At 44.2% G+C, this 24,953-nt stretch overlaps 1 protein-coding gene across 6 annotated transcripts; it reads left to right on the forward strand.

Moving 5' to 3' along the window:
* The first annotated feature begins 346 nt into the window (after window positions 1-346).
* SFXN4 (sideroflexin 4) lies at window positions 347-23,432 on the forward strand. Of its 6 annotated transcripts, XM_084846098.1 has the most exons (15): window positions 347-412; window positions 2,715-2,780; window positions 7,799-7,873; window positions 11,084-11,339; window positions 12,465-12,491; window positions 12,600-12,654; window positions 14,201-14,226; window positions 16,023-16,076; window positions 16,170-16,259; window positions 16,356-16,418; window positions 17,914-18,004; window positions 19,083-19,198; window positions 21,217-21,302; window positions 21,844-21,961; window positions 23,018-23,432. In XM_084846098.1, the coding sequence occupies exons 4-15, from the start codon at window positions 11,211-11,213 to the stop codon at window positions 23,093-23,095; spliced, it is 933 nt and encodes a 310-aa protein (XP_084702224.1). In that variant the 5' UTR covers window positions 347-412; window positions 2,715-2,780; window positions 7,799-7,873; window positions 11,084-11,210; the 3' UTR covers window positions 23,096-23,432. The 6 variants fall into 6 exon arrangements, with proteins under 6 accessions (XP_084702224.1, XP_084702221.1, XP_084702222.1 ...); XM_084846095.1 differs by lacking the exon at window positions 11,084-11,339; XM_084846096.1 differs by lacking the exon at window positions 11,084-11,339 and having other exon boundaries at window positions 17,953-18,004.
* The last annotated feature ends 1,521 nt before the right edge of the window (window positions 23,433-24,953 follow it).

Below are 24,953 nucleotides of genomic sequence, written 5' to 3' on the forward strand. Positions count from 1 at the left end.
GCCTCCCGCAACATGGCGCCCTCCACAGGCGCTGGACTACAACTCCATCATCCCCTGCTGGCCGGGAACGATGGGGGTTGTAGTCCAACGCATCTGAAAGACGCCAGGCTGCTTCAACGCCATGCTGCCTCGTTTCTCGGGGGCGGCGGAAGGAGGGGGATTCATTCCGCGGGCCTTTCCTGCCAGGATTAAAATATAATGACATTAACCATCCCCTTCCAGGGAACGAAGGAGGGCGAGCAAGAGTGAGCCCACGCTCGTGACGTCTAACGCGAGGGGTTGAGCCTGAGTAGCGAAGGGAAGCCGCTTCCGGAGAGCGCCTCGGGCGGAGCTTTCCGGCGCAGGCGCCTTCCGGCGTCGCGCACTGAGCCTTATGGACGTGAACGCGCGGTTCTGGAGAAGCGAGGGCAAAGTATGGCTACGAAGCGTCGCTCGGGGGGTGGGGATGCCGGGGGGGTCAGAAGACGTGAGAGAGGCCTGTACTGCGGGGAGGGAGGCCGAGCTCTCCGCTGCTCAAGTGGAAAGAGTTTGCAGCCTGCAAAAGGGCAGGTGGGATGCAATGGCTTGCAAAGGGGAGCGATCGCTGATGTTGTTCGTCTTCTGGTGTTGAGTTGCACCGGCCTTCCCCGACCTAGTGCCCTCCGGATGTGCAGGACTGCAATCCCTAGCATGCCCCAGCCAGCACATCTGGTTAGGAATGGCTGATTTGCACCATCAGTGCTCCGACAGTGCAAACCTAGGTACTGGGGATTGAAGTAAGCCGTATTAAATTCCGTGGGGCTCACTCCCGAGTAAGTGAGTATAGGATTAAAGACTGTATACCTGTGACTCGGAATGAATTACAGTGAAACAAACAAACAATAGAACAGGAATGAAAGGGAAGCCATGTAACAACGTGTACTGAAATCTCGTTCTCATTTTCTAACAATTATCATTCAGATCTAGACCAAATAGAAATACCATATAGTTGTGCTTTTAATAGCACAATCCTATACATGTCTACTCAAAGATAAGTCTTGTTGATTTCAATGGGTTCAGTTGTAACATCTGTCTGTATTGGGGTTTCCCATCAGTTTGGATGGAGGGAGTTTCTCTCCCTATCATTTCAGTTGTCCCATCCCTAGGATGAGCACAATCTTACCGTGCTGTAAAACAGCGGAGATTGTGGGGAATCTTTTATCTGAAAAATGGCTACTAAAGGTCATAACGTCTCTAACATCTCAATGTCACTGGGAAGAGATTCCTTTGAAGTGCTGCTTGATCTCTGCTACAGAGTACACTTGGAAGCTGAATCTAGGTTAGCAGTTGCTGGATGGGGATATTCTCAGGTGCAACTAAAACTCCACTTGTCAGGGTTGGATGTTAAAAAATCGTTTAGCTGTAATATTTGAAAATGGCTCACAACAGGTATTTCTTCAATTGTGCAGAGGATTACTGTATCACCAGCTGCCCAGAAAATAGGCAGGGAAAGAGGTGTGGTGATTTGCTGTGCAGTTGGGAACAGCCACATTCACAAGCCATCTTCAAATGTTATGATGGACTTGCTGTTGATGGTGACCAGGAGCCATACATTTTGAACTGAGCTTGCTGTGCCAGTTGATTTTCAGTAAGCATGTTAGGATCACAGCCTAGATTATCAGACTCCCCCAACCAGGGGCCCTCCATATATATAGGATGCCAAATCCCACCATCCCCAGCCAGCATGGCCTATGCTAGCTGGGGATGATGGCAGTTGTAGTCCAGCACATCTGGAGGGCCCCAGTTTGGGGAAGACTGGCCTAGATGTATGGCTTAGGGGAAGTGGATTTTTATTTGATTTCATGTTTTAAAGCAAACCCCCCAATACGTACTAATGCAGTCTTGTATTTAAGCAGGAGCCTGGTAGCCACAGGTGACAAGGAACTGCATACAGGCGAGCACATGGAGTTTTATGGAAGTGACCCAGCAGGCTGGTAGAAGAGGGATGGAGCACTCTTTCCCTCCTCTGCATCCAGCATAGACACCAAGTGGTCTTCCAGAGGAGAGAAGGCCATCCTCTGCAAACAGCATAGAAATGCAGCGCAGTGCTGGAGGGGGGACGGAGCTCTCTGTCCTCCCCTGCTAGCCTCCAGCAGGCTAATAAACGTATTTGTCAGCTAATAACTTGTGGGCTTACTTACAAGGTTGTTGTAATGGCTGAGAATTTTGCCTTGTGCAGCACATGTTTACTTGCAAGTAAGCCCCTCTGTGTCTAGTTAGCCTTACTACCAGGTATGTGTGTGCAGGATTGTGGCCTTAGTTCAATTTCCTGAACTGAAGCAGGATCCAGCTAAAATCACCCAAGTGACTTTACAGATTATTTTAACAGATAATCTGCTACCAGATTAACATTTACCAGATAATCCCATGTAGGATGTGGTCATCTGCATTATTTGGGTTCCATAGCAAGGCGCAGGAAAGATGAGGTACCATGTTTCAGAGGTGCTGTAAGATTATGCCTGTCAGTATACAACATACCCATATTGCATGTGTTGCTTTAGTGAGAGGAATAGCTCAGTATGTCGGAAGGCAATTTAGGCAGTGGAAATAAAGAAGGGTTTGCTGAACAGATAGGACTAGTACTAGGACCAATTTATGTACCAATTACTGGCTAACTTTGGCTAGCTTCAGGAATTATGGCAGCACAGAATTGCTAAATCTTTGAACAACTTTTAAAAGTAAATCTCTTTCTTTAGACTTTTTCTGAAAGATTTCTCCATTGGGGAGATATTTTGGACCCATTACTCCTATTTGCATCCAGCGTAAGTAGCTTATATATGTACGTTTTATACTTTGAGTTGCATATGTGGCAGATACGGGATTGGAAGCCTGAACGTAGACTGGGAAATGTAGCCAAAGTCATGTGGGGCAGTTGTCCTAGGCGTGTTTGCTCAGAAGTAAGACCCACTGATTTTATTGGACCTACTCCCTAGTAAGTGTGCGCAGGATTGCAGCTTAAATCAAGCCAATCAATCAGTGTTTATTATATGGTGACAGACCTGTTCAATGAACAAAGACACACTAGAATCAAACAAATTTAGCATAAAATAAATTACAATGTATAAACTAAAATAAACCAATCAATACTTTAAGATTGCCAGGATAAGAATATGTGGTAAATTAAAAATATCAAGGTTATGATGCAGTGCATAAAAATACATAAACTAAAATATGTTGTTGTTGTTCAGTCGTTAAGTCGTGTCCGACTCTTCGTGACCCTACGGACCATAGCACGCCAGGCCTTCCTGTCCTGCGCTCTCTCCCGGAGTGTGCTCAAGTTCATATTCATTGCATCGGTGATGCTATCCAGCCATCTCATCCTCTGCCGCCCCCTTCTCCTTTTGCCTTCAGTCTTTCCCAGCATCAGGGTCTTTTCCAGTGAGTTTTCTCTCCGCATTAGGTGGCCAAAATATTTGAGCTTCAGCTTCAGTATCTGTCCTTCCAGTGAGCAGTCAGGGTTGATTTCCTTAAACTAAAATATACAAAATAATAAAAGTCAAATATAAAATTTAAAATATATAGCACACACACACATATAGCTAAGGATGAAACAACACAAATTTTGTTTAGGCAGAGAATTATTTTATGTGGCTTTGCAGCTAAAAAAAGAAAGAAATCTGGCCCACCATTTCTGTTGGGGAGGTATCCAGAGCACAGTCTTGTCCAGTTTTCTTGGATAAGTTTCAGTTGGTACAGCTTGAGGATGTGTACAAGGTGCTTGGGCAGGTTCGTGCAACCACTTCCATATTGGATCCTCGCCCTTCTTGGCTAATAAAAACTATGAGGGAGGGAACAACCAGCTGGGCTAGGGAGGTGATTAACGCCTCCTTGTACGACAGAGTGGTCCTGGGCTGCCTGAAAGAGGTGGTGGTGAGACCACTCCTGAAGAAATCATCCTTAGACCTGAAAAACCTTAATAATTATAGGCCGGTTGCAGATGTTCCATTCCTGGGCAAGGTCCTTGAGTGAGTGGTTGCCAACCAGCTCCAGGCACTCTTGGATGAGAGTGATTATCTGGATCCATTTCAGTTCGAGGTTCAGGCCAGGTTTGGCACAGAAACAACCTTGGTTACCCTGTATGATGACCTATGTCGGGAGAAAGACGGGGAGTGTGACCCTGTTGATTCTGCTCGATCTCTCGGCGGCTTTGGTACCATCAACCATGGTATCCATCTGGGACAGCTCTCTGAACTGGGAGTGGGAGGCACTGCATTGCAGTGGTTTCGGGCCTGCTTGGAGTCCAGAAGGTGGTGCTTGGGGAACACTGCTCAGCCCTGTGGATTCTCCAATGTGAGGTTCCACAGGGGGCAGTTTTGTCCCCCCATGCTGACCAACATCTACATGAAAACGTTGAGTGCAGTCATATGGAGTTTTGGAGTGCGTTGTCATCAGTGTGCTGATGACATGCAGCTCTATTTCTACTTTTCATATTCTTGAGGTGAGGCTGTGGATGTGCTGAATCAGTGCCTGGCTGCGACAATGGACTGGATGAGGGCTAATAAACTGAAGCTCAATCCAGACAAGACTGAGATGCTGTTAGTGGGTGGTTCTCCTGACTGGATGGAGGATGTTCAACCTGTTCTGGATGAGGTTGCACTCCCCCCGAAGGAGCGGGTCCGCAGCTTGGGGGTCCTCCTGGAACCGTCTTTGTCACTTGAGGCTCAGGTGGCCTCAGTGGCACGGAGTGCCTTCTACCAACTTCGGTTGGTGGCCCAGCTACGCCCGTATATGGACAGCGATAACCTGGCTTCAGTTGTCTATGCTCTGGTAACCTCCAAGTTAGGTTACTCCACTCCACGTGGGGCTGCCTTTGAAGATGGTTTGGAAGCTGCAGCTTGTGCAAAATGCAGCAGCCAGATTGTTAACAGGGACCAGAAGGTCCAAACATACAGTCAGGGCCAGAAATATTGGAACAAGGATAACTGTTTTAGAAGTTGGCCTCTGTACACCACCACACTGAAGTTGAAAGGAAACACACCCAGATGGGAGCGAAGGCAGGACTTTCAGCTGTAATTCAAGGGGTTTGACAAAAGTGGGGCACTAACCATTCAGGAAGTACAGCCAATGGCATACACCCCCTCCCCATTGTTGGTGGCTCATAAATAATAGAACAAACCAACATCATTTCAAACTGAAGGATCGCCTTTAATACCTGGATGAAAATCCTTTGCAGTCAATGACTGCCTGAAGTCTGGAACCCATGGACATGGCCAAATGCTGAGTTTCCTCCCTCGAGATGCTTTGCCAGGCCTTTACTGCAGCTTCCTTCAGCTGCTGCTTGTTTGTGGGTCTTTCTGCCTTCAGTCTTGTCTTCAGTAAGTGAAAAGCATGCTCTATTGCATTGAGATCAGGTGAGTGACTTGGCCATTGAAGAACATCCCACTTCTTTGCCTGGAGAAACTCTTGAGTAGCTTTTGCTGTATGTTTTGGGTCATTATCCATCTGCAATATGAAGCGGCGTACTATCAGTTTGGCAGCATTCGGCTGAATCTGAGCAGAAAGTATAGCCCTGTACACTTCAGAATACATCCTGCTGCTTTTATCAGCAGTCAGGTCATCAATAAACCCCAGTGACCCGGTTCCATTAGCAGCCATACATGCCCATGCCATAACACTGCCTCCACCATGTTTGACAGATGATGTATGCTTTGGATCATGAGCTGTTCCTTTCCTTCTCCATACTTTCCTCATCATTCTGGTACAAATTAATCTTGGTTTCATCAGTCCAAAGAATCTTATTCCAGAACTGGGCAGGCTTTTTCAGGTGTTTGCTGGCAAAGGCTAATCTGGCCTGTCTGTTCTTGAGAGTTACCAGTGGTTTGCAGCTTGTTGTGAAGCCTCTGTATTTACATTCATAAAGCCGTCTCTTGACTGTAGATGTTGACAATGACATGCCTACCTCCTCAAGAGTGTTCTTGACCTGGCTAGATGTTGTGAAAGGGTTCCTCTTCACCATGAGCAGAATTCTGCAGTCATCTACTTTAGTTGTCTTCCGTGGTCTTCCAGGCCTTTTGCTGTTGCTGAGTTTGCCAGTTAATTCCTTCTTTTTCAGGATGCTCCAAACTGTTGTGTTGGCCACTCCCAATGTTTTTGCTATCGCTCTTTATGTTGTTTCCTCAGCCTAATGATGGCCTCCTTCACTCGCATGGACAGGTCTTTGGACCTCGTGTTGGGAGTTCCAGTGAACAGCTACCAAATGCAAATGTAACACTCAGAACCACCTCCAGGCCTTTTTATCTGCTTGATTGGTCATAGGGTACCCAAGAAACAGGCCACACCTGGCCATGCAGCTGCTTGTCAGCCATTCATTCCATTACTTATGAGCCACCAACGATGTGTGTGTGTGTATGCCACTGGCTGCACTTCCTGAATGGTTAGTGCCCCACTTTTGTTAAACCCCTTGCATTACAGCTGAAAGTCCTGACTTCGCTCCCATCTGGGTGTGTTTCCTTTCAACTTCAAAGTGGTTGTGTACAGAGGCCAACTGCCAAAACAATTATCCTTGTTCCAATATTTCTGGCCCTGACTGTATAAGACCAACTCTGGCCTGCTTGCACTGGCTGCCTATATGCTTCCGAGCTCAATTCCAGGTGCTGGTTTTAACCTATAAAGCCCTATACGGCTTGGGACTGCAATACCTGACGGCACACCTCTCCCGAAATGAACCTACCCATACACTACATTCAGCATCTAAGGTCCTCTTCCGAGTGCCTCCTCCAAGGGAAGCTTGGAAAGCAGCAATGAGGGAGAGGACCTTCTCAGTGGTGGCCCCCTATCTGTGGAACAAGCTCCCTGATGAGGTCCGCCTGGCGCCAACATTATTATCTTTTCGGCACCAGGTTAAGACCCATTTCTTTTCCCAGGCATTTGGCAGCACATGATGAGGTTTAAACGGTCCTGGATGTGTCTTTAATTACATCTGATAATTCAGCGTTGTTTTTAGTTATATGTTCTTTGTGTATATTGTTTGTGTGCTTTTATGTGCTTTTTTGTAAATTGCTTTTAAACTTTTTATATTGTATTTAATGTTTTAACTTTTGCAAACCACCTAGAGAACTTTGGCTATGGGGCGGTATAGAAATGCAAGCAAGCACGCAAGCAACAAATAAATAAATAAATAAATAAATAAATAAAAAAGCCCCAGAAATCATGGTCAATGGTCAGGGATTATGGGCATTGTAGTCCAAAGGATGTGGAGGGCACCAGGTTGCCTGCCTCTGCCTTAGACATTACAGGGGAGAGAAGTAGAAGAAGAGAAAGGACTGCTGTTTTCAGCTGCAGCATTGTGCTTGCTGTAGTTCAAGCATCATCCACCAGTGGGAAATAAAAAATGCTGTTCAAGTAATATTCAACAAACATGCCAGGGAATGGCTGAAGCAAGTTCTTGGCATGTGTCATCTTGAGTCCCCATAATTGACTTAGGGCCTGAAGCATATATGATGTGGAAAATCCCTGACCTGATCCCCTGGCACTTCCCCCCTCACACACTGATGGCTCCAGTTCCAATTGGTGCAGTGGTTGTGGGAGAGACAGGGGTAACCCTTTCCCCATGGGCCGTTTCTCTGATCAAAATGCCTTCCTGAGGCTGCTTTGAGCCTCCTCCCTGCCTCCCTCTGGAAAACATTATAGTAGATCGGAGGAGAGATGTAGGTTTTTATATCCACAACACATACAATGGAAGGCTGGCTACAGCAGAAGGACTGGATAAGAGAAGACCTGTGGATGTTCATAGAAAAAAGATAACTATGGTTTTTCTTGGTGCATTTTCATGTAAATATAGGAAGAAATTGAAAATGCCAGAACACATTTACTGGCCAGTGGAGAAAACATTACAGAGTCTTTACAGGACAAAAAGGTATCTGACATTCTACTTCCAGTAATAATATTTTCCATATGTTTGTATATCATGTTGTTAATTATCATTTTAGTATACTTAGTACAACCTTTCCCAACCTAGTGGTATCCAGGTGTGTTGGACCCCTATGTCCAGCATCGCCCAGCAAAGTCCAGCACATCGGGAGGCCAGCAGGTTGGGAAAGGCTGTACTAAGTGCTGTGGCTCCTCTTTGCCTGACCCTGTTAGCTAGGCTGAAATTGAGGCTTAGACGTGGAGAGTCATAGAATCATAGAATCATAGAATAGTAGGGTTGGAAGGGGCCTACAAGGCCATCGAGTCCAACCCCCTGCTCAATGCAGGAATCCAAGTCAGAGCATCCCTGACAAATGGCTGTCCAGCCTCGTCTTGAAGGCCTCCAGTGTGGGAGAGCCCACCACCTCCCCAGGTAATTGGTTCCATTGCCGTATTGCTCTGACACTCAGGAAGTTTTTCCTGATGTTCAGTCGGAATCTGGCTTCCTGTAACTTGAGCCCATTATTCCGTGTCCTGCACTCTGGGATGATCAAGAAGAGATCCTGGCCTTCTTCTCTGTGACAACCCTTCAAGTACTTGAAGAGCGCTATCATATCTCCCCTCAGTCTTCTCTTCTCAAGGCTAAACATGCCCAGTTCTTTCAGTCTCTCTTCATAGGGCTTTGTTTCCAGTCCCCTGATCATCTTTGTTGCCCTCCTTTGAACCCTCTCCAGCTTGTCTGCATCCTTCTTAAAGTGTGGTGCCCAGAACTGGACACAGTACTCCAGATGAGGCCTAACCAGTGCTGAGTAGAGGGGAACTAGTACTTCCCGGGATTTGGAAGCGATGCTTCTATGAATGCAGCCCAAAATAGCATTTGCCTTTTTTGCAGCCACATCACATTGTTGGCTCATATTCAGCTTGTGATCGACGACAATTCCAAGATCCTTCTCGCTCGTAGTGTGGTTGAGCCACGTATCCCCCATCTTGTAACTGTGCATTTGGTTTCTTTTTCCTAGGTGCAGAACTTGGCATTTGTCCCTATTAAATGCCATTCTGTTGTTTTCTGCCCAGCACTCCAGTCTATCCAGATCACTTTGAATTTTGTTTCTGTCTTCCAAAGTATTAGCTATCCCTCCCAATTTTGTGTCATCTGCAAATTTGATCAGCATTCCCTGCACCTCCTCCTCCAAGTCATTAATAAAAATATTGAAGAGCACTGGGCCCAGGACTGAGCCCTGCGGTACCCCACTCGTTACCTCTCCCCAGCTTGAGAAGGTCCCATTGATAAGCACTCTTTGAGTCCGATTCTGTAGCCAACTGTGGATCCACTGGATCGTTGTTTCATCTAGCCCACTTCGAGCTAGTTTGCTCATCAGGATATCATGGGGCACTTTGTCGAAAGCTTTGCTGAAGTCGAGGTATATGATGTCTACAGCATTCCCACGGTCTACAAGGGAGGTGACTTGATCAAAAAATGAGATCAGATTTGTCTGGCAGGACTTGTTTTTGACAAATCCATGTTGGCTTCGAGTAATCACTGCATTGTTGTCAAGGTGCTTCCAGATGGATTGCTTTATGATCTGCTCCAGAATTTTCCCAGGGATTGATGTCAGACTGACTGGTCTGTAGTTCCCAGGTTCCTCCTTTTTACCCTTTTTGAAGATAGGGACAACGTTAGCCCTCCTCCAGTCATCTGGCACTTCCCCAGTCCTCCATGATTTCTCAAAGAGAATAGACAGCGGTTCTGAGAGCTCTTCTGCCAGTTCCTTTATGACTCTAGGATGCAGTTCATCTGGCCCTGGAGATTTGAACTCATTCAAAGTAATGAGGTGTTCCTTGACCATATGCCTGTCGATCTCAAGCTGCAATCCTGCCCCTTCAGCCTGTACTTCGCCTTTGCCAGGGGGGTCATAGACCCTCTTTTGGGAGAAGACTGAAGTCCGTAACCAACCTGTCATTTTGAACCCAGGTTTCCACGAGTGAGGCCCAGCATTAGCTCGAGTCATGCGTCACTTGCATCCATGTGCTGGAGCTGCTGGTCCTGCCCCTGACGTCACATCCCTAGGCTAGCCTCTCCCCTTGACAGCTCCATGTTGAGTTCAGACACCTGGAAAGGAACCCCCGCACCTGAGCAGCTGCTCATGCATAGGCACTCCACACAATGAGTGGCATCCTAATTGTGTGGCGCCCCTGTGTGCCAGGTGCTGCTCAGGTGTAGGGATTCCTTTCCAGATGGCTGTATCACCATGCAGACGCCACTGGGGCGGGGGAGGCTAGCCCAGGGACAGGACGTCAGGGGCAGGGTTATGGCCCTCACCATGGCCTCGCTCCTGTGTCAACACATTTGTGCCCTCTGCACAAGTAACACACGAGCAGGGGCTACTGTGTGGACCTTGCCTTGGACAGATGTGTTACCTTCATTAATCCACGGGAAACGTCCTTGGCGCTCGTCTCCTCGGGGAGCAGCTGCTTCTGAACAAAAAAGTAAGAGTTTGAGATGCCTCAGGAGTGCAACAATCTTGCAGCCTGAATTAGAAGAAGAGAAATACTGGTGACATTTATTACAGTGAAGATGCATCCAACTGAAAAGGCAACATCTGCATCTCTAAAAAAAAGAAAGAAAAAAACCCTTGATTCATTTGACTCTCCCAAAGGTGGCTAGTGATTGCCTTTTCAGACGCTTCTCATAACTCTTGGAAGGATTACTGATTGTGGAAGATGGTCCTTACGTCAAAATGGTTTATAAACAACAAGTTGTCATTTATCTTGAATGGACTTCATGGACACCGAGGATTTTTTGAAATTAAAAAGCGGAATAGCTGCTTTTTAATATTTTTTTTTAGCATTCCATATTGTTCGTGTATTGATTTTACAGAGCAAATCCTTCAGTGGACAGTCTTTTTAAGCAGGGACTTTCTGCAAGGTGCAGCCCCTCTCTAAACCAATAATGGAGCTCAGGCTTATGTTCTGCATACTCAGGTCTTAATATATAAGGATGAGATGCATTCTGAAAAGGTGATCGAGGTGCAGAAAAGGGCAACTAAAACTATCAAGGGGCTGGAGCATCTACCCATGAGGGAAGGTTACAACAGTTGGGATTGTTTAGCCTGGGAAAAAAGGAGGGTGAGGGAGACATGATAGAGGTGTACAAAATTATGCGTGATGTGGAGAATGTGGAATGGGAGACATTTTTCTCCCTCTCTCATAATACTAGAACCTGGGATCATCCCATGAAGCTGATTGGTGAGAGATTCAGGACAGATAAAAGGAAATACTTACTTACAAGGCGCAAAAACTATGGAATTCACCACCACAAGATGTAGTGATGGCTACCAATTTGGATGGCTTTAAAAGGGGGTCAGATAAATTCCTGGAGGAGAAGTCTATCAGTGGCTACTAGTCTTGATGGCTATGTGCTACCCTCAGTACCAGAAGCAGAATGCCTATGTACACCAATTGCTGGGGAACATGTGAGTGAGTATTCTGTTGTACTTGTGTCCTTCTTGTGGGTTCCCAGTCAACAACTGGTTGGCCACTCTCTCCATAGGATGCTGGACTAGATGGACCCTTGGTCTGATCCAGCACAGCTCTTCTTATGTTCTGATGAACTTTGGGTGAGCAATGGATGTTACTAGAACAGTGTGCCTTCCAGGATTGCATGGTGCAAGTTCATACATTTGTACTGGCTGCAAAATTCAGCATTCTGAAAAAGTTCTTGTTTCAATTTTAAAACAATGTCTATTACTTAAGACTGCAAAGAGGGAGTAGCTATATTCACATGCAGTAGGAAGCCAGGATTGCCTGCAAATACTGGCTTAATGAGATGCATGCTTATGTATACAGGCAATTTGCTTCTCTTGCTAGTGCGAGCATGTAAACAAACCAGAAATGGTTTCTTTGCATAGTGTCCAAACCTAGGATCCTGTTTTATTACTCCCAAAGGAGCCAGGATTAGTAAGCCGCAACACACTGGCTTGTGATCCTGGCTTGTTTGGGGGCAACAAACCAGGATCCCAGGTTCAGACATCACACAAAGCAAACCATAATTCATCTGCTCATGCTAGCAGGAGGATTGAAGAGGGAGCAAACAGGCTATGTGCACCAGTGTGCAGCTTGTTCATGGTAAGCCAGGATTTGCTAGTGGTCCTGGCTTACTGCTATGTGCAGATGTGGTCAGTGCCTGATGAAATATCAGGAGCTAGAGAAGTTACTAGGCAGAGTTCTAACTGATCAGGCAGGGCACACGTTTTCAGTGCCCTGCACAGCACACTAGCAGAAACAATATAAAATCTGTCAACGTGCTTAATTTGAGTTCAGAGTAATAGGTATACCTTACTCCTGTGGACATTGCCTTTCTCAACCTGGCACCCTCCAGATGTGTTGAACTACAATGAACAACTAGAGTGCTGGGAGTTGTAGTCCAACACATCTGGAGAACATCAGGTTGGGAATGACTGGTCTAGAATATAGGTCATGATAGTGTGGTTGTTGGCGTTTACTGTAGCAGTAGTTCTTGAAAACTAATCAAGAAAGATGTGTTCAGCTATAAAATGAATTCTGAAATACTTCTAAAATCCTGCTTTCCAATTGTTTAGATAAAAGAAGCCTGGAACCTAAGTCTGGTGAGTTTCTAATAATTCTTTTAGGAATTATTTTAGCTTAGATCTTTTCAACTTTTTGTAAAGATATCCTAAACCTTTGGGATTTTGTGTTTGCTTTTCTCCCTAAAGGCCTCTGTGAATCCGGGCACTGGTGATACAATTCCTGTTGCATTCAGGCCACCAGGTCAGTTTTCATGTGTCATTTTACTGAAAATTGGATACACTCTTTTAGAACTTGTGGTCTGTTGTCCTGAATAATATTAATACTGTTCTGAGAGTGAATGCTATCAGTGGAACTCAAGCTGGTTGCTGCATAAAGACCTTTATTACTGCTATTAGGCAACACACAACCTGTGAGCATTTTTGGGCAATCCATGAATGCGTGTTAGAATATGAAGATCTCAGTTTTAATTTGAATCTTCCTAGGCCTCACGGTTACAGTGATTTCTTCAGAATGTGAAGGCAATGCATCCCAGGGATGCAGGAATGCAAATTTTTTAAAATGCCATAGTTTGGGGTGGGATGGGATTGTAAGATACTATACTTTCCCTCCCCGCTCCCAAAATAGCTCGTGTCATGATTTTTAAGGCCTGACTAGTAATTTCTGAACATTTGGGGTTAGCAATACTTGCCTTGTCACTTGCTTCCAGCATGTGACGAGCTGGTTTCAGAGAATGCATCAAAGGTTTGTTGCATTGGGTGGTATTCAGTGGTGGTGTTCTGCTGACAGAAGCCGCTCTGTCAGTGGAACTGAGAGGGGGAACAATTTCCCCTCCCCCTTGCAGCCCCCTGCGCACCCTCAAAATCTACTCCGGAAGGATGGGAACCCCTCTGGAGCAGATTTTCAGGCAGCGCGGGGAGCTGCAGCAGGGAAGAGGGAGGGAGAACATCTTGTCATGCTAGCAGATTGCTGCTAGCGTGACATTGGATTTAACCCATTGTTCCCCACATAAACACTTACTTCATAAACTGTCATAATGTTCATGTTAACTCAAATTACTTCCATTTCTTATCTTGCACTACTGATTCTATAAATGACACGATCTCATAATTTACATTAATGTCAAACTACACAAATAATCCACAGTCTTTATGATTTTTTCCTCTCATGTGGTGTGTGGTATTTTGAGCTCTCCTGAAACATTATTACTTGAGTTTCATGTAGTTTTGCTGCCGCAGATAGAAACACCCTGATTAGTTTTTTGCATCAGGTGACCAAGTCCTACATTTATTTAGCAGATAAAACACTCGCACTTCCACATTCTTGGTTCTGTCTAGCTTTGACGCTGCACTTTGTGCAGTTTGGAATCACTCCTGGTGGTTAAATTCTGGTCATGATTATGAAATAAAGAGCCAAATAACTCGCAGCCTAATTCAGCACAGGCATACCTTTCATGAAGTCTCTCTTTGGTTACCTGGGATAACCTTTTGCTTCCTTTTAATACAAACCACATTGCCACATGTCTCCTCTGGGAATAGAGCTTCCTCAGAGCTGTAGCTCCCAATTAGCTTTTTTTGGTTTGGATGGCTGCAGGGGTCATGTTGATCTTAGAGTAGAATTGTGCATTTCAGTTCCATCAACTTATGGTGGAGGAACAAGATTAGGATTTAAGCTTCATGTGAAATCCTGGTATACATTGTTTTTTTGCTCTTTCTTTTAGTCCTCTAAGAGACCCTCCAGAACAGTTGATTTGACTAAATAAATAAATAACGTTTTCTCTCTTTTAAAGCTTTCCTGCCCTGTACTGCTCTATTGGTGAGTAATGATGGAAATTTCCAGAATGCCTGTGGGCACTGGAGTTGCCAGGTGTCCCTTGCAGAACCTCATGGTTTCAGTGGATGCCATATTGAAAAATCAGAACAGACCGAAAGAAAAATCTAGTTAACCCCCTAGCCCAAAAGTTCAGGACCAGTTTCACCCAGCATGCCCTGTCCTAGCCCAGTTTAAGAGGTTAATCTATTTAGTCCATGGCTACAATGCACCATAAGCAGAGAAAAAGTGTGCTGCCGAAAGATTTCTGCAGAGCAAATCAGTATGTGTGTATGTGGATTTCATCATCATCATTCCTTCTAATACCAGTTCAAGGTTCCCCATGGTTATGCTAATGTAGCCAAAGCCACACCATCCGCACACAAGAGGGAGGTATCAGCAGACTCAGGGTGAGTGTGACGTTTGCAGGGATATTAGAAATTTTAAGGGAAAACAACAATCCCAAACAGCCCAATGATAACTGAAGGCATAGTATGCTGACAGACTTAGACAGGGGAAAAAAAACCCTGTGTGGGAAGGGGAATGGAATGGAGTGACTGGACAAGGTGGAGGGAGGAAGAGACGCGTAGAGATAAAAAGGGTTGACAGAACTGCCTCGTTGCTGGGATTGGTCATTTCCTAGTTCACACTGAGAAGGTGTTTTAAAATGTTCCCAGGGACCAAAGTGAGAAGTGCCCATAGACATCAGTGGAGAAATCAAAGGTTTTTTAATGTAGCTAGGACTAGTGTGTCCAACCCTCACCCCAGAAAAACCCCAAAATGGAGGAAAAAACCTCCAGAGGATTGAGCAAGCTTGATGGTTGGAGAAAAATAATAGTAAGAAAACTGGGACCAGGAGGAGAGGAAATGGAATGGAGTGGCTGGAACCCTGAATAGAAACTCTCCCCTCTGCAACATTTTATTGCAGAGCCTCTCTAATAATGAACTCCTTCTCTGAGTGCCTGTTGTTATGTAGCATGTAAATGGCTATGCCATTTATGTGTACATTAAGCAGTTAGATTTGTGCAAATTTATGTAGAATTTTCATAATGTGTGAACGGCCATAACCGAGACCTAATTTATATTTTACCCAAAGTGGTTTGGCTGCCATACCACTCCTGTAACTTTTGAAGGCAGTGAGTAACCTGGGCCACAGGCCAAGATGACATGAGTAGCAGCCATGGTGTCAGCCCATCCATGTGAGCCACGTCCCTCAGGTGTTACTGAAAGTGGTATGGGAGCAGCCACATCACATTGGCTCTTAGGACCTCATTGGCAGCATTGGAATTGAGCCTGGGAGCGGGGTTGGCATGTTTGCAGAGCTTCTGAATTAATGCATTCCCATCCCTTTAGATCAGGGGTGGGGAACCTCTCTCAGCTTGAGGGTCAAATTCCATTTTGGAGAAGCTTTCGGGGGCCACATTCCAGTGGTGGGCAGGACTGAAGGCAAAAGGGGCAGGGGAAAATGGATCAGTACATTTTAGCTTAAGGTTCTTACTGCCAGCAACTAAGCCTGAGGAGAGGCATTTCAACCTTTTAGAATGGAGAAAAAACTGCACAAAACCACCAAATGATCGGTAGTTGGGGGAAAGGGGGTGGGGCAGGGGAAGGTGGCGTGGCCCTCTGGGGATCCCCGGAGGGCTGGTTTGGGACCCCAAGTGGGACAGATTTGGCCCCCAGTTGTGCACCCCTGTTTTAGGAGGTACAACAAAACATACGATTATCCACTGTCTGACTTTCCAGTGCTGCTATGTATCTTTGCGATGTTGTCCAGACTCTCTTCCCTCATGTTTTATTTACAGGTTGTTGCTTCTTTATTACCACACAGAGGAGCGAAGCAAGCCTTTATTTGGCAGGTACCAAACAGTCCATTTTGTTTTGACACGTTAATATTGTATGAGTTAATGTATTCATTAACTAATGTGCCTGTGCAATCTCACATTTTGCAGTTCATTTTCCATGCATACGTTACTGGATTCGGCTTGGCAAATGGGAATTCTAAAAATGAAGCAAACGGGGATGCTCCAGAAAAGATTGAAGTATGTTTTATTTGTAAAGGCCGGCGTGCAACAAGTGCTCTCTGCATTGTAGCGTTTGAGTAGGCTCTGATTTGTTGTGGGTATGTTTGCTTTTAGGAACTTCCATACAAACAGTTACTTCTCAGCACCGGAGCAATCGTGTATTCTGCTTCTGTGGGGGTATGTATTTCCAAGTTCTCTCTGATTTTATTTTCTAACCAGTTGGTTACCCATGAACACAGTTCACAGAGAAAAATCAAATCTAACAAAGGTTTAACTTAACTAACTGCTTTTATTGAAACATTCAAAGTGTTACATCTTTAATCTTTACAAAATGTCCTGAAATACAGTGTTCTTGGTATAAACTCCAGGGTGGCCACTGTAACATCTGCAGTCCATCGACAAGTTGAATCTTGAGGTTTGCCAATGAGCGTACACGACTCATGGCAATGTAGATCCCTTCATGATTTGTTTACAGGATGTATGTTACTGGCATATCATTGTACTTTGGCCTGCACCTGTGTTTATAAAGGTGTACAGGGAGTTTTAAATGTTACTTTGTTAAATTTAACAGCTAGAGACTTCCTTTCTGAGCAATAACTAAACTTTAACTGGGTTACTTTTAACTGTAAGTGTCTCTTAATCCCCTCATGATTTGTTTACAGGCTATCTGTTAATGGCATATTATAGTACTTTGGTCTGCACCTCTGTTTATAAAGAGACCTTTATGTGTTCATATTTGTAATTTGCAATTAATTATGTTTAATTATTCTTGACATTTTTTTTATTAAAAAAAAACTTCATAGTACATTGTTATAGAAGATAGCCTAATTCTTAAAAAAAAAGCCTTGTGGACATAAATAAAATTTGAATTATAGTGAAACAATTGTTATTTGTAGAATCTGTGTGTCAAGAGCATTCCAATGAAGTGTGTTTCATGAGAACTGGTCAATGGAAAGGCAGTCAAAAAAAGATGACTAACTCCCAACTTTGAATTATATATATAAGATTACCATGTCTGACTAGGATATAGCTTAGGGCAGGAGCATCCCTAAGGAGCAGGAAAACCTTCCATACCCAGAAAGCAAAACCCAGCGCCTAGTGCAACCTTTCCCAACCTGGTGCCTTCTAGATGTGTTGGACTACAAGTCCCATCATGTTGAGCCAGCAGCATTCCTCCCCATTTCTCCAGTGCTGCATCACTTGTCCTTGGCTCAGTAGACTAGGAGCAGAATCACCAAGCATCCAGAGGTGGAGTAGCCTGTATATGCGAAGCAGTACTCATTAGAGTGGCAGGATCTTAGGTTTTAAATTTGACTTGCTAATGAACAGTGGAAGACATTGGTTTCCAGCCTCTTTTGACCATGTGGAAAACAGCAATCCTCCTGTGTGAGGTACATTTCGAAGACCACTTTGTTAGGCTCACAGAGGGTGAAGACCTTGTCTTGACTTTTCCATGGCAATCTAACTAACTGGGCCACAGAATTGTAAACAAGAATGAATAACTATGGCTTGGCTCCAGGATAATGTTAAGCCCTCTTCAGGTGTTAATACAGGGTAACCATGGATGGGGTGCTGGCTCCACTCAGGATATAAACTAAATAAATATATTTTATGGATGGCATGGAAAAGCTGAGTACCCATTAATGTTTATAACACAGCCTCCTGTTTCTAGGCTGTTCCTCACTACTTTATGACTTGCTTTAAACCACAGAGTCCTTCTGTGCAACTTTTCCTCAAGAATATCATACCAGGTCCACTGACAGGTGAGTGAATGAAAAGCATTCAAGGGCCATTGAGGTGAGAACTTGTTCTTTCAGCTGTTCCATGCTTCAGACTAGGAACTGCTGTTGGTTTGCCTTGATAATTTTTCCTTAGCTCCAGTTAGGGTAATGGCCCTAAAGGTACTTTTGTATCATGTTTTAGTGACATGTATCGGTATTCTTCCTCATGAATTGTGCAGTTGTTTTTTTAAAATCAAGTAATATGGTGCTGGTTCATTTATTGTGTATATATAGCTTGTCACCTGCCAAAGGCTTACTTGCCATGAAGAATGTTTCCACCAACCCAAGATTCCCGTGCACTTTACTGTACCAAGATTCATCATGGCACCTGGTGATCAATAATGCTTTCCCATACTTCCTAGGGCCTGTTGCAGACATATCAATGTAAGATCTCCTAACTCTGGTTAGGAGACCAGGAACCTACTGGGGGCTCTTTCCCCTTTCCTCTCACATTTGAATTCCTCCCTTACTTTCATTTTGGGAGCGAAGTATGGTACAAAACTACATCTGGACCAATATTTTGGCCAACTGTAGCACCCTGTATTCATTAACTGTGTCAAGAGGATCTGCATGACTAAAGGTGTTACACTGCTGACTCCATCCCTGACGTTACATGGTTTCCTTGCTCCAGCCCCCAACATCCAGGCATTGAGCATGGATGTCTAAGAAGGGGAACCTGCATAAATCTCTATGGGAGCTAGAACCCCAATCACACAGACTTGTGTGTAGGCTTTCCTCCTGGAGGTGTCAACATTCAATGCACGGACACTGGGATGGGAACAGTGGTGCAGCCTGACTGCCCATTTAATTGTGCGGACCCCCTTCATGTGATGAACACGTGAAGGGGGCGCACGTTTGTCTACAAACCACTATTTTCAAGCATGCTTCCAACACTGGCTGTGAACTGTGATTGCAGCCAAAATAGCTGAATGTCAGATACAACTTGTATTAAATGTGAACGTAAAAATAATCTAATTTTAGGCAAGCACTGCTTGTTTGTGTTACTTACCAAGCCTATTCTCTTCCTTTCTTCCTCCCTTTTTGTTTCTGTTTTTAACAGCCATCTTGTGTGCATTTAACCTGGTCATAATCAGAAGCACTGAGTTTGAGCATGGGATTGAGGTCATGGATAGCAAAGGCAACGTCATTGGATTGTCTCAGAGAGCAGGAGAAAAGGTAAGCGCAGCATCGTATCTTTCTACTGGCTTGATTCCTCCCCTCCCCTCCCCACCCCACACATGCCCATTCTAACCGAAGTTGTCTATACGGAATTAAATTCTCAGCCAGTCCGCAACATTTTGCTTCTCTTTCAGTCACTTGTAGGTTTGGAAGGAAAGTCCCATGGTCTGTCATCCACTCTTCCGGCACACTCCTCCTCACTCTTATCAGCTGTCCCTTATGACCTCAGCATCAAGGGATTTGTACTTACCTGATTCTTCCTTCTTCTCTTCTTGTCCATGCTTCCTTAGGAGTCCTCATCAGCTCCACCTCACCAATTCCTTTTGCAGCTGCCTTCCCACTTTTTCTCATTCTCCATCCATTTGCTGTGGCTGCCCAGCTTGCTTTTAAAAGGAGCACATTCAGTGCATGAAAGGAGTGCAGTCCCAATGGGGACACAATCTTGTTTTGGCCCTTGTCTTGTGGGACACCTGGGGCTTCTTGGTAGTGTCCTAGAGGCCTTGGCTGCTTTGCCAACAGCTGAGCATGCACCTGATTTGCTAACTAGGCCGATCTTGGAGATTGCTTACAGCCCACTGGTATCTAGACACACTTGCCTGGTGCCTACATTGTGGTCTTTTGGTGCCAAGTGAGGTCCTTTTTTCTTTTCCCAGGCTTTTAGTCTTTCAGTTTAAACAAAAAAAAAGTATTTGTGTGCTTTATGATCCTTGCACTGCTGCTAGTTTTTACTTTGACGTTTAAATTAGTTTCGTTCTTTTAATTTAAACTTTTTTCTTTTAACTTTACATTTCTAACATTGAACATTTGAAACGTTTTTATATTATGTTTTATTATGCTATCGCATTTTATGGTTTTTATGTTCTGTTTTGTGAACTACCCAGAGACCATTGGCTATGGGACAGTATAGAAATGCAGTCAATCATTGCATCAGTCTATATCCTCCCATACTGTGACCTTCCCATTTGTACCAGGGTCCAATAAATTTCCTATACCACACACCCAAAGCGTCATGACAGGTAGCCCATATAAAAGAAACAGTTGGTATGGCCTTCCATTATACTGGTTTGCCTCATTATGGTGAAATCAGTCAAGGGTATCTTGGTAGCAGCTATGCATTTAGGACGAGTGCATCGAATTTTATTTTATTTATTTATTTCATTTCTATACCGCCCAATAGCCGAAGCTCTCTGGGCGGTTCACAAAAATTAAAACCAAACAAAACACAATAAAACAATTTAAAATATATAGAACATTAAAACCACAATGAAATATATAGAACATTAAAACCACAATATTATCGAATGAAATAATGAAAGTTGGTTCAAGCAAGTTGTGCCATGGTAATTTACTGGGCTGATGACAATGTTTTCCATTGGGCTGTGTGGGGGCATTTTCGGCCTTTGGGAAAAGAAATCTAACTAAGGGCACAATCCTGTATAGATGGGCACCTCCAACCTCCACTGAAGTCAGAGGCAACCACCTATAAAATGCAGGGAGGCAGCAGCACGGAGGAGAGGATTCCCTCCGTGCTCTGGCTACCCATACACATCTAAGTGCGGCTTTGGGGAGGGGGTGGGAATGGTGCTGGAGACCACATAGGAAGCTGTCTAAAACAGCTTCCATGGTCTTCTCCCATTCCCGCCCCCAGGAACGCCCCCTTTTCGCCCTGCCCATGCTCCAGGTTACGAGCATGGACAGGCACAGGGGGCAGCTGCTGCGGTTCTCTCTGCCCCGGCTACGAAGGCGAGGGGACAGGGAGCACAGATTCCCGGCTGTGAGCTTATACCACTGTCTTTAAGCTTGGAGCTGGGAAACTGAAAAATCTTATCTCCCACAAACGCTGTCTAGGGGACATAGGGTTGCTCTCTAACTTCATAGTTAGAATGATCCTGGATCCTTGAACATCCAGGATCATTCAAGAGATTGCTGCAGAAGAGCAGTCCTTGGAGTTTATTGTGGTGTAGATTACCTTCTCGTCTGTGTCTTGTCTGTGTGTGTTCTTTTCCTCCCATTAGGCTGTAAAAGAAACAGCATTATCCAGAGCAGCAATGTTTGGTACAGCAATGTGCATTCCAGAATTTGCTCTGCACTGCTTAAAACGGTAAGACATCTCCAGCAAAGCAAACACCAAGAAGAAAAATGGGAGGTTGATTAATCTGGAGTCTGTGCCTGTGTGACAGCCATTCAAGCCACAAGCCGATCCACACAATCTGCTGTGATTGTCCTGTTTCTGAATCTGCAGAGAGTCTCTGTAACCTGCTTCACGTTCAACATTGGTATAATCATAGGGGTTTTCTCATTGTGCACAAATATCAAGGGACTCTAACCTGAAGGGTTCTTCCTTGGACTACAACATAAACCGGGGAATTTAGAATGGTAGAAGCCTCAATGGAAATGTCTGACCTTGTAAAATGCTTGCTGCTATGGCCAAGGAGTCACCGTTCTGGATTTCAGGACTTAATGGTTCAACCTGAATATCTGGAGGGAACAGGCAACCATTTTTGCAGTGTTGGGCTTGTGGCAGCAGCTCATAAATCTCTTCTCATACTAGTCTGTTCTTCCAAACGCTTATCAGGGCCTCTGACCAGTTACTGACATCTGTCTGTTGCTGTGCAATTATCTACTCTTACAATCTCTTGCAGCACAAGCTTTTTGCTTCGAAAGCCATTTGTTCTGAATCCATTGAGATCTGTTATGATGATTTCTGCCCTTGGAGCAATGGTACCCATTTCATTTAGTTGGATGCCACAGATAAGCAAGGTAATTATCGTGTTCTGTTCACTTTGCAATCTTTGCTGAGCATTTTAAGGGCAAACGACAATGCTAGAGAAACAAAGACAAAAACAAATCTTCAGGAAAATTAAAAGGTGCCTGAGCTGGTTTCCAGGTGCAAGAGATGCATTTGTCTACTTGGGATTGTCCTTGTAGCAGTTCTCAGCATCAAACCGCTGTTTCCCAGGATAGCTGTTTGGAATGGGAGCTGTTATGGGAAGAAGAAACCTGGGTGTGCCCAGTCCATGGGTTGGTAACAATGATTTCCAAAAGTTGCCACCCCAAAGATGCAGTTTTAGTGTACGGATGGAGTACCAAAGGTGGAAATAATCCATAACACCTCTCAGAGGGAAGATAGAAAAAAATGATAAGGACTTGAAAATATTTTGTGAGTTAGGATTCACAGGTTTCTCTCCTGTCCCATAAACACTAGAGTGGGAGTGAGCAACATGCAGCCCCTGCTGTCTCTCAAAATGTAAAATAAAATCCTTAAAAAAAATAAAATGGCATCCAGAGTGGCCATTTTGACCCATGCAAACAAATTAATTTAGATCTTTTTGATGCTCTGTAGCCACTCCTAATACCATTATTTATTAATTATTTTTTGGGCACCACAGTGGTGCATTGCCCCAAAAATGAACTCCCAAAATTGCCCATCCCTGTTGTGGAGCCTGCATTTTTAAAGATATAACTATAAACATTGCCAAACTGTGGCATGCTACTCAATTAAAGCTCTTTCCTAGACATTTACATTGATTTCAGGGGTACTTGGCATGCCTTGAATTGTGGGAACCAAATTTGCCCTTGCTTACGGTGTAGCCCTCTTTGGCTTTGGTGCTAATAATTCAGAGATACTGGGTTGAGGATTGTGTATAAGTAGCAGAACTCTGTTCTCTGATCACTGTAGCCAACTTCCTTTTGTTGTGGTGGTCTTGCCTTAATGGAAGTGTGTTTGTGAATCTTGTGCATAGAACTGAATGCAAATAGTATAAAGCAGCCAGTAATTGTCTGAAATTGTAAGAAGGTCATGTCTCTGTGTTTCAGATAACACGAAGTGAACTTGAGCCTGCAATAGTCTCTTCCAGTGAAGAAACAGAATTCTTTTACAATAGGGGACTGTAATTTTGGGAACTTAACTGACCGGGAAGGCTATTCCTGGTACAACGAAGTTTACGTGTCTAAACATTTGCTTTTAAGTGTAAATCGGCATCTTTGGTATTTTTGACATATAAAGCTGAGGTTTATACCTCAGCTTGTTTTAACGTATGAATCAACATCTGTTCCAACCAATCTTCTGTACGTTTCCTTTGTATTTTGATGTAATCATGTGTGAAAACTGGAGTTAAATTTTGTTGAGGAAAAAATCCCAGCATCCTATCACCAATGCTTTTCAAAAGAGAAAGGATTGGATTTTGTTATCTTCCTATTTTAACAGTTATAATTAAAGGTCCCCCTCCTGCCTGAGCTACTTTCATTGACTGTTCAGTGGAATATATTCAGTGGACGTCACTTAAGAGAACATTTTGTGATCACTATTTCTGATGGACTTGGAATTGTGCTTACTGCTTCTGATGGAATTCAGCTGTATGGACTGAGATGGATCCTAGCTGAGCTTTTGTAACGGTTATACAAATTGTTTTGTAGCTTATACAAGGGAGAGGAGATTTCCTTTGTTACTGGTTGCAGGTCTTTTGCTGATAACAGCTGTTGCTGGCTTGGCCCCTACAACCTTCATTTCCACATCTTCAGCTGTCCACACCTTGCTGCTTCAGAACAGCTTTCAATGAGGGGAAACAAAACCAGAGCAGTCCCTCTATAGAAAGAAGGTGCTAACAGCGCCTAACAGAGGGGGCGATAGGAGAGAGATGAGGTAGAGACCAGAACAGCCTTCCCCAACCTGGTGCCCACCTGTGTTGGACTACAACTCACATTATTCCCAGCCAGCATTTCCATTGTAGTCCCACTCATCTGGAGGGCGCAAAGTTGGGGAAGGCTGGACTAGAGTTTCCAAAAGCCAGTTATTTTACATCACTGCACACATTCAATATTCATATATGCGCACGTGTGCAAATGTCTCAGCTGAAAGCGTTACTTCTGAATGCTCTTCCAAAACTGTGGTTAGCCTTCAGCATCTTTCTTTTTTAGGGGAGACACAGAATATTATGTGGAGCAGAGTCTTCTCCCTGCCATAGGTAGTCCTTTCCCTCCAGTCTAGCTGGTTATATAGGCCATATGAGGTTGGATATCACAGCCATAACTGAAGACATTTTCGTTGTGTTTGCTCAACAAGGATTCAGTCTTACAGAGCAATCCTATACAGAAGTACTAAACTGAGTACAATTCTACTCAGAAGTCCATAGAGTTCAGTGGCTCTTACTCCCAGGTAAGTAGGTATAGGATTGGAACCTTAATCCACTATCATTATGGGTTACAGACTGAAGAAAATGTTTTGCCAGCTTACTCTGGAACTAATACGTGAAGAATCAGAGTACCCCTCTACTGAGGTTATTTTATAACCATCATTTCTCCAATCTATCATTATAGAGCCCACTCCAGTTCATTAAACAATGTAAACTGTACCTTTAATGGTCAACAGGATATAGATTTGTTCCTTTTGGGATTTTTTTGGTGTTATCTTCTGCTGTTTTCAAGGTGCAGTCTAGCCTACACCCATGCCATCCTTTCACTTGTACTTCATGTGAGCTCAATGAAAGCCAGCTTAATTATCTCAATCAGTGAACAGCAAGGTTGAATTTTCATGTGCAGAATTACACAGAGGAAAGAACTTAAGATCTAAAGATGAGAGGGCAATTACCAGAAAAGACCAGTGCTGGTTTAGGTTGTAAAAACAGCATTTTAAAGGAGTATTTGGTAGGTATTAATAATGCTATGTAGTAATAAGACCTCACTTATCTCAAGTATTAAAACACTCAAGAGCAAGCCCATAACAAAGTCAACTGACTAGGAGGACTGTAGATGC

The sequence above is a fragment of the Heloderma suspectum genome, chromosome 3, assembly GCF_057233095.1.
Source record: "Heloderma suspectum isolate Gila_16-S chromosome 3, 16-S_ref, whole genome shotgun sequence".
Taxonomy (NCBI): Eukaryota; Metazoa; Chordata; class Lepidosauria; order Squamata; family Helodermatidae; genus Heloderma; species Heloderma suspectum.

Excerpts from the sequence above, each read along its gene's own strand:
- SFXN4 (XM_084846095.1), top strand. The coding sequence starts at position 374 with ATGGACGTGAACGCGCGGTTCTGGAGAAGCGAGGGCAAA. Across the intron at positions 16,419-17,913 it reads TGTATTCTGCTTCTGTGGGG|GCTGTTCCTCACTACTTTAT; the intron begins GTATGTATTTCC and ends TCCTGTTTCTAG. Across the intron at positions 21,962-23,017 it reads GGATGCCACAGATAAGCAAG|ATAACACGAAGTGAACTTGA; the intron begins GTAATTATCGTG and ends TCTGTGTTTCAG.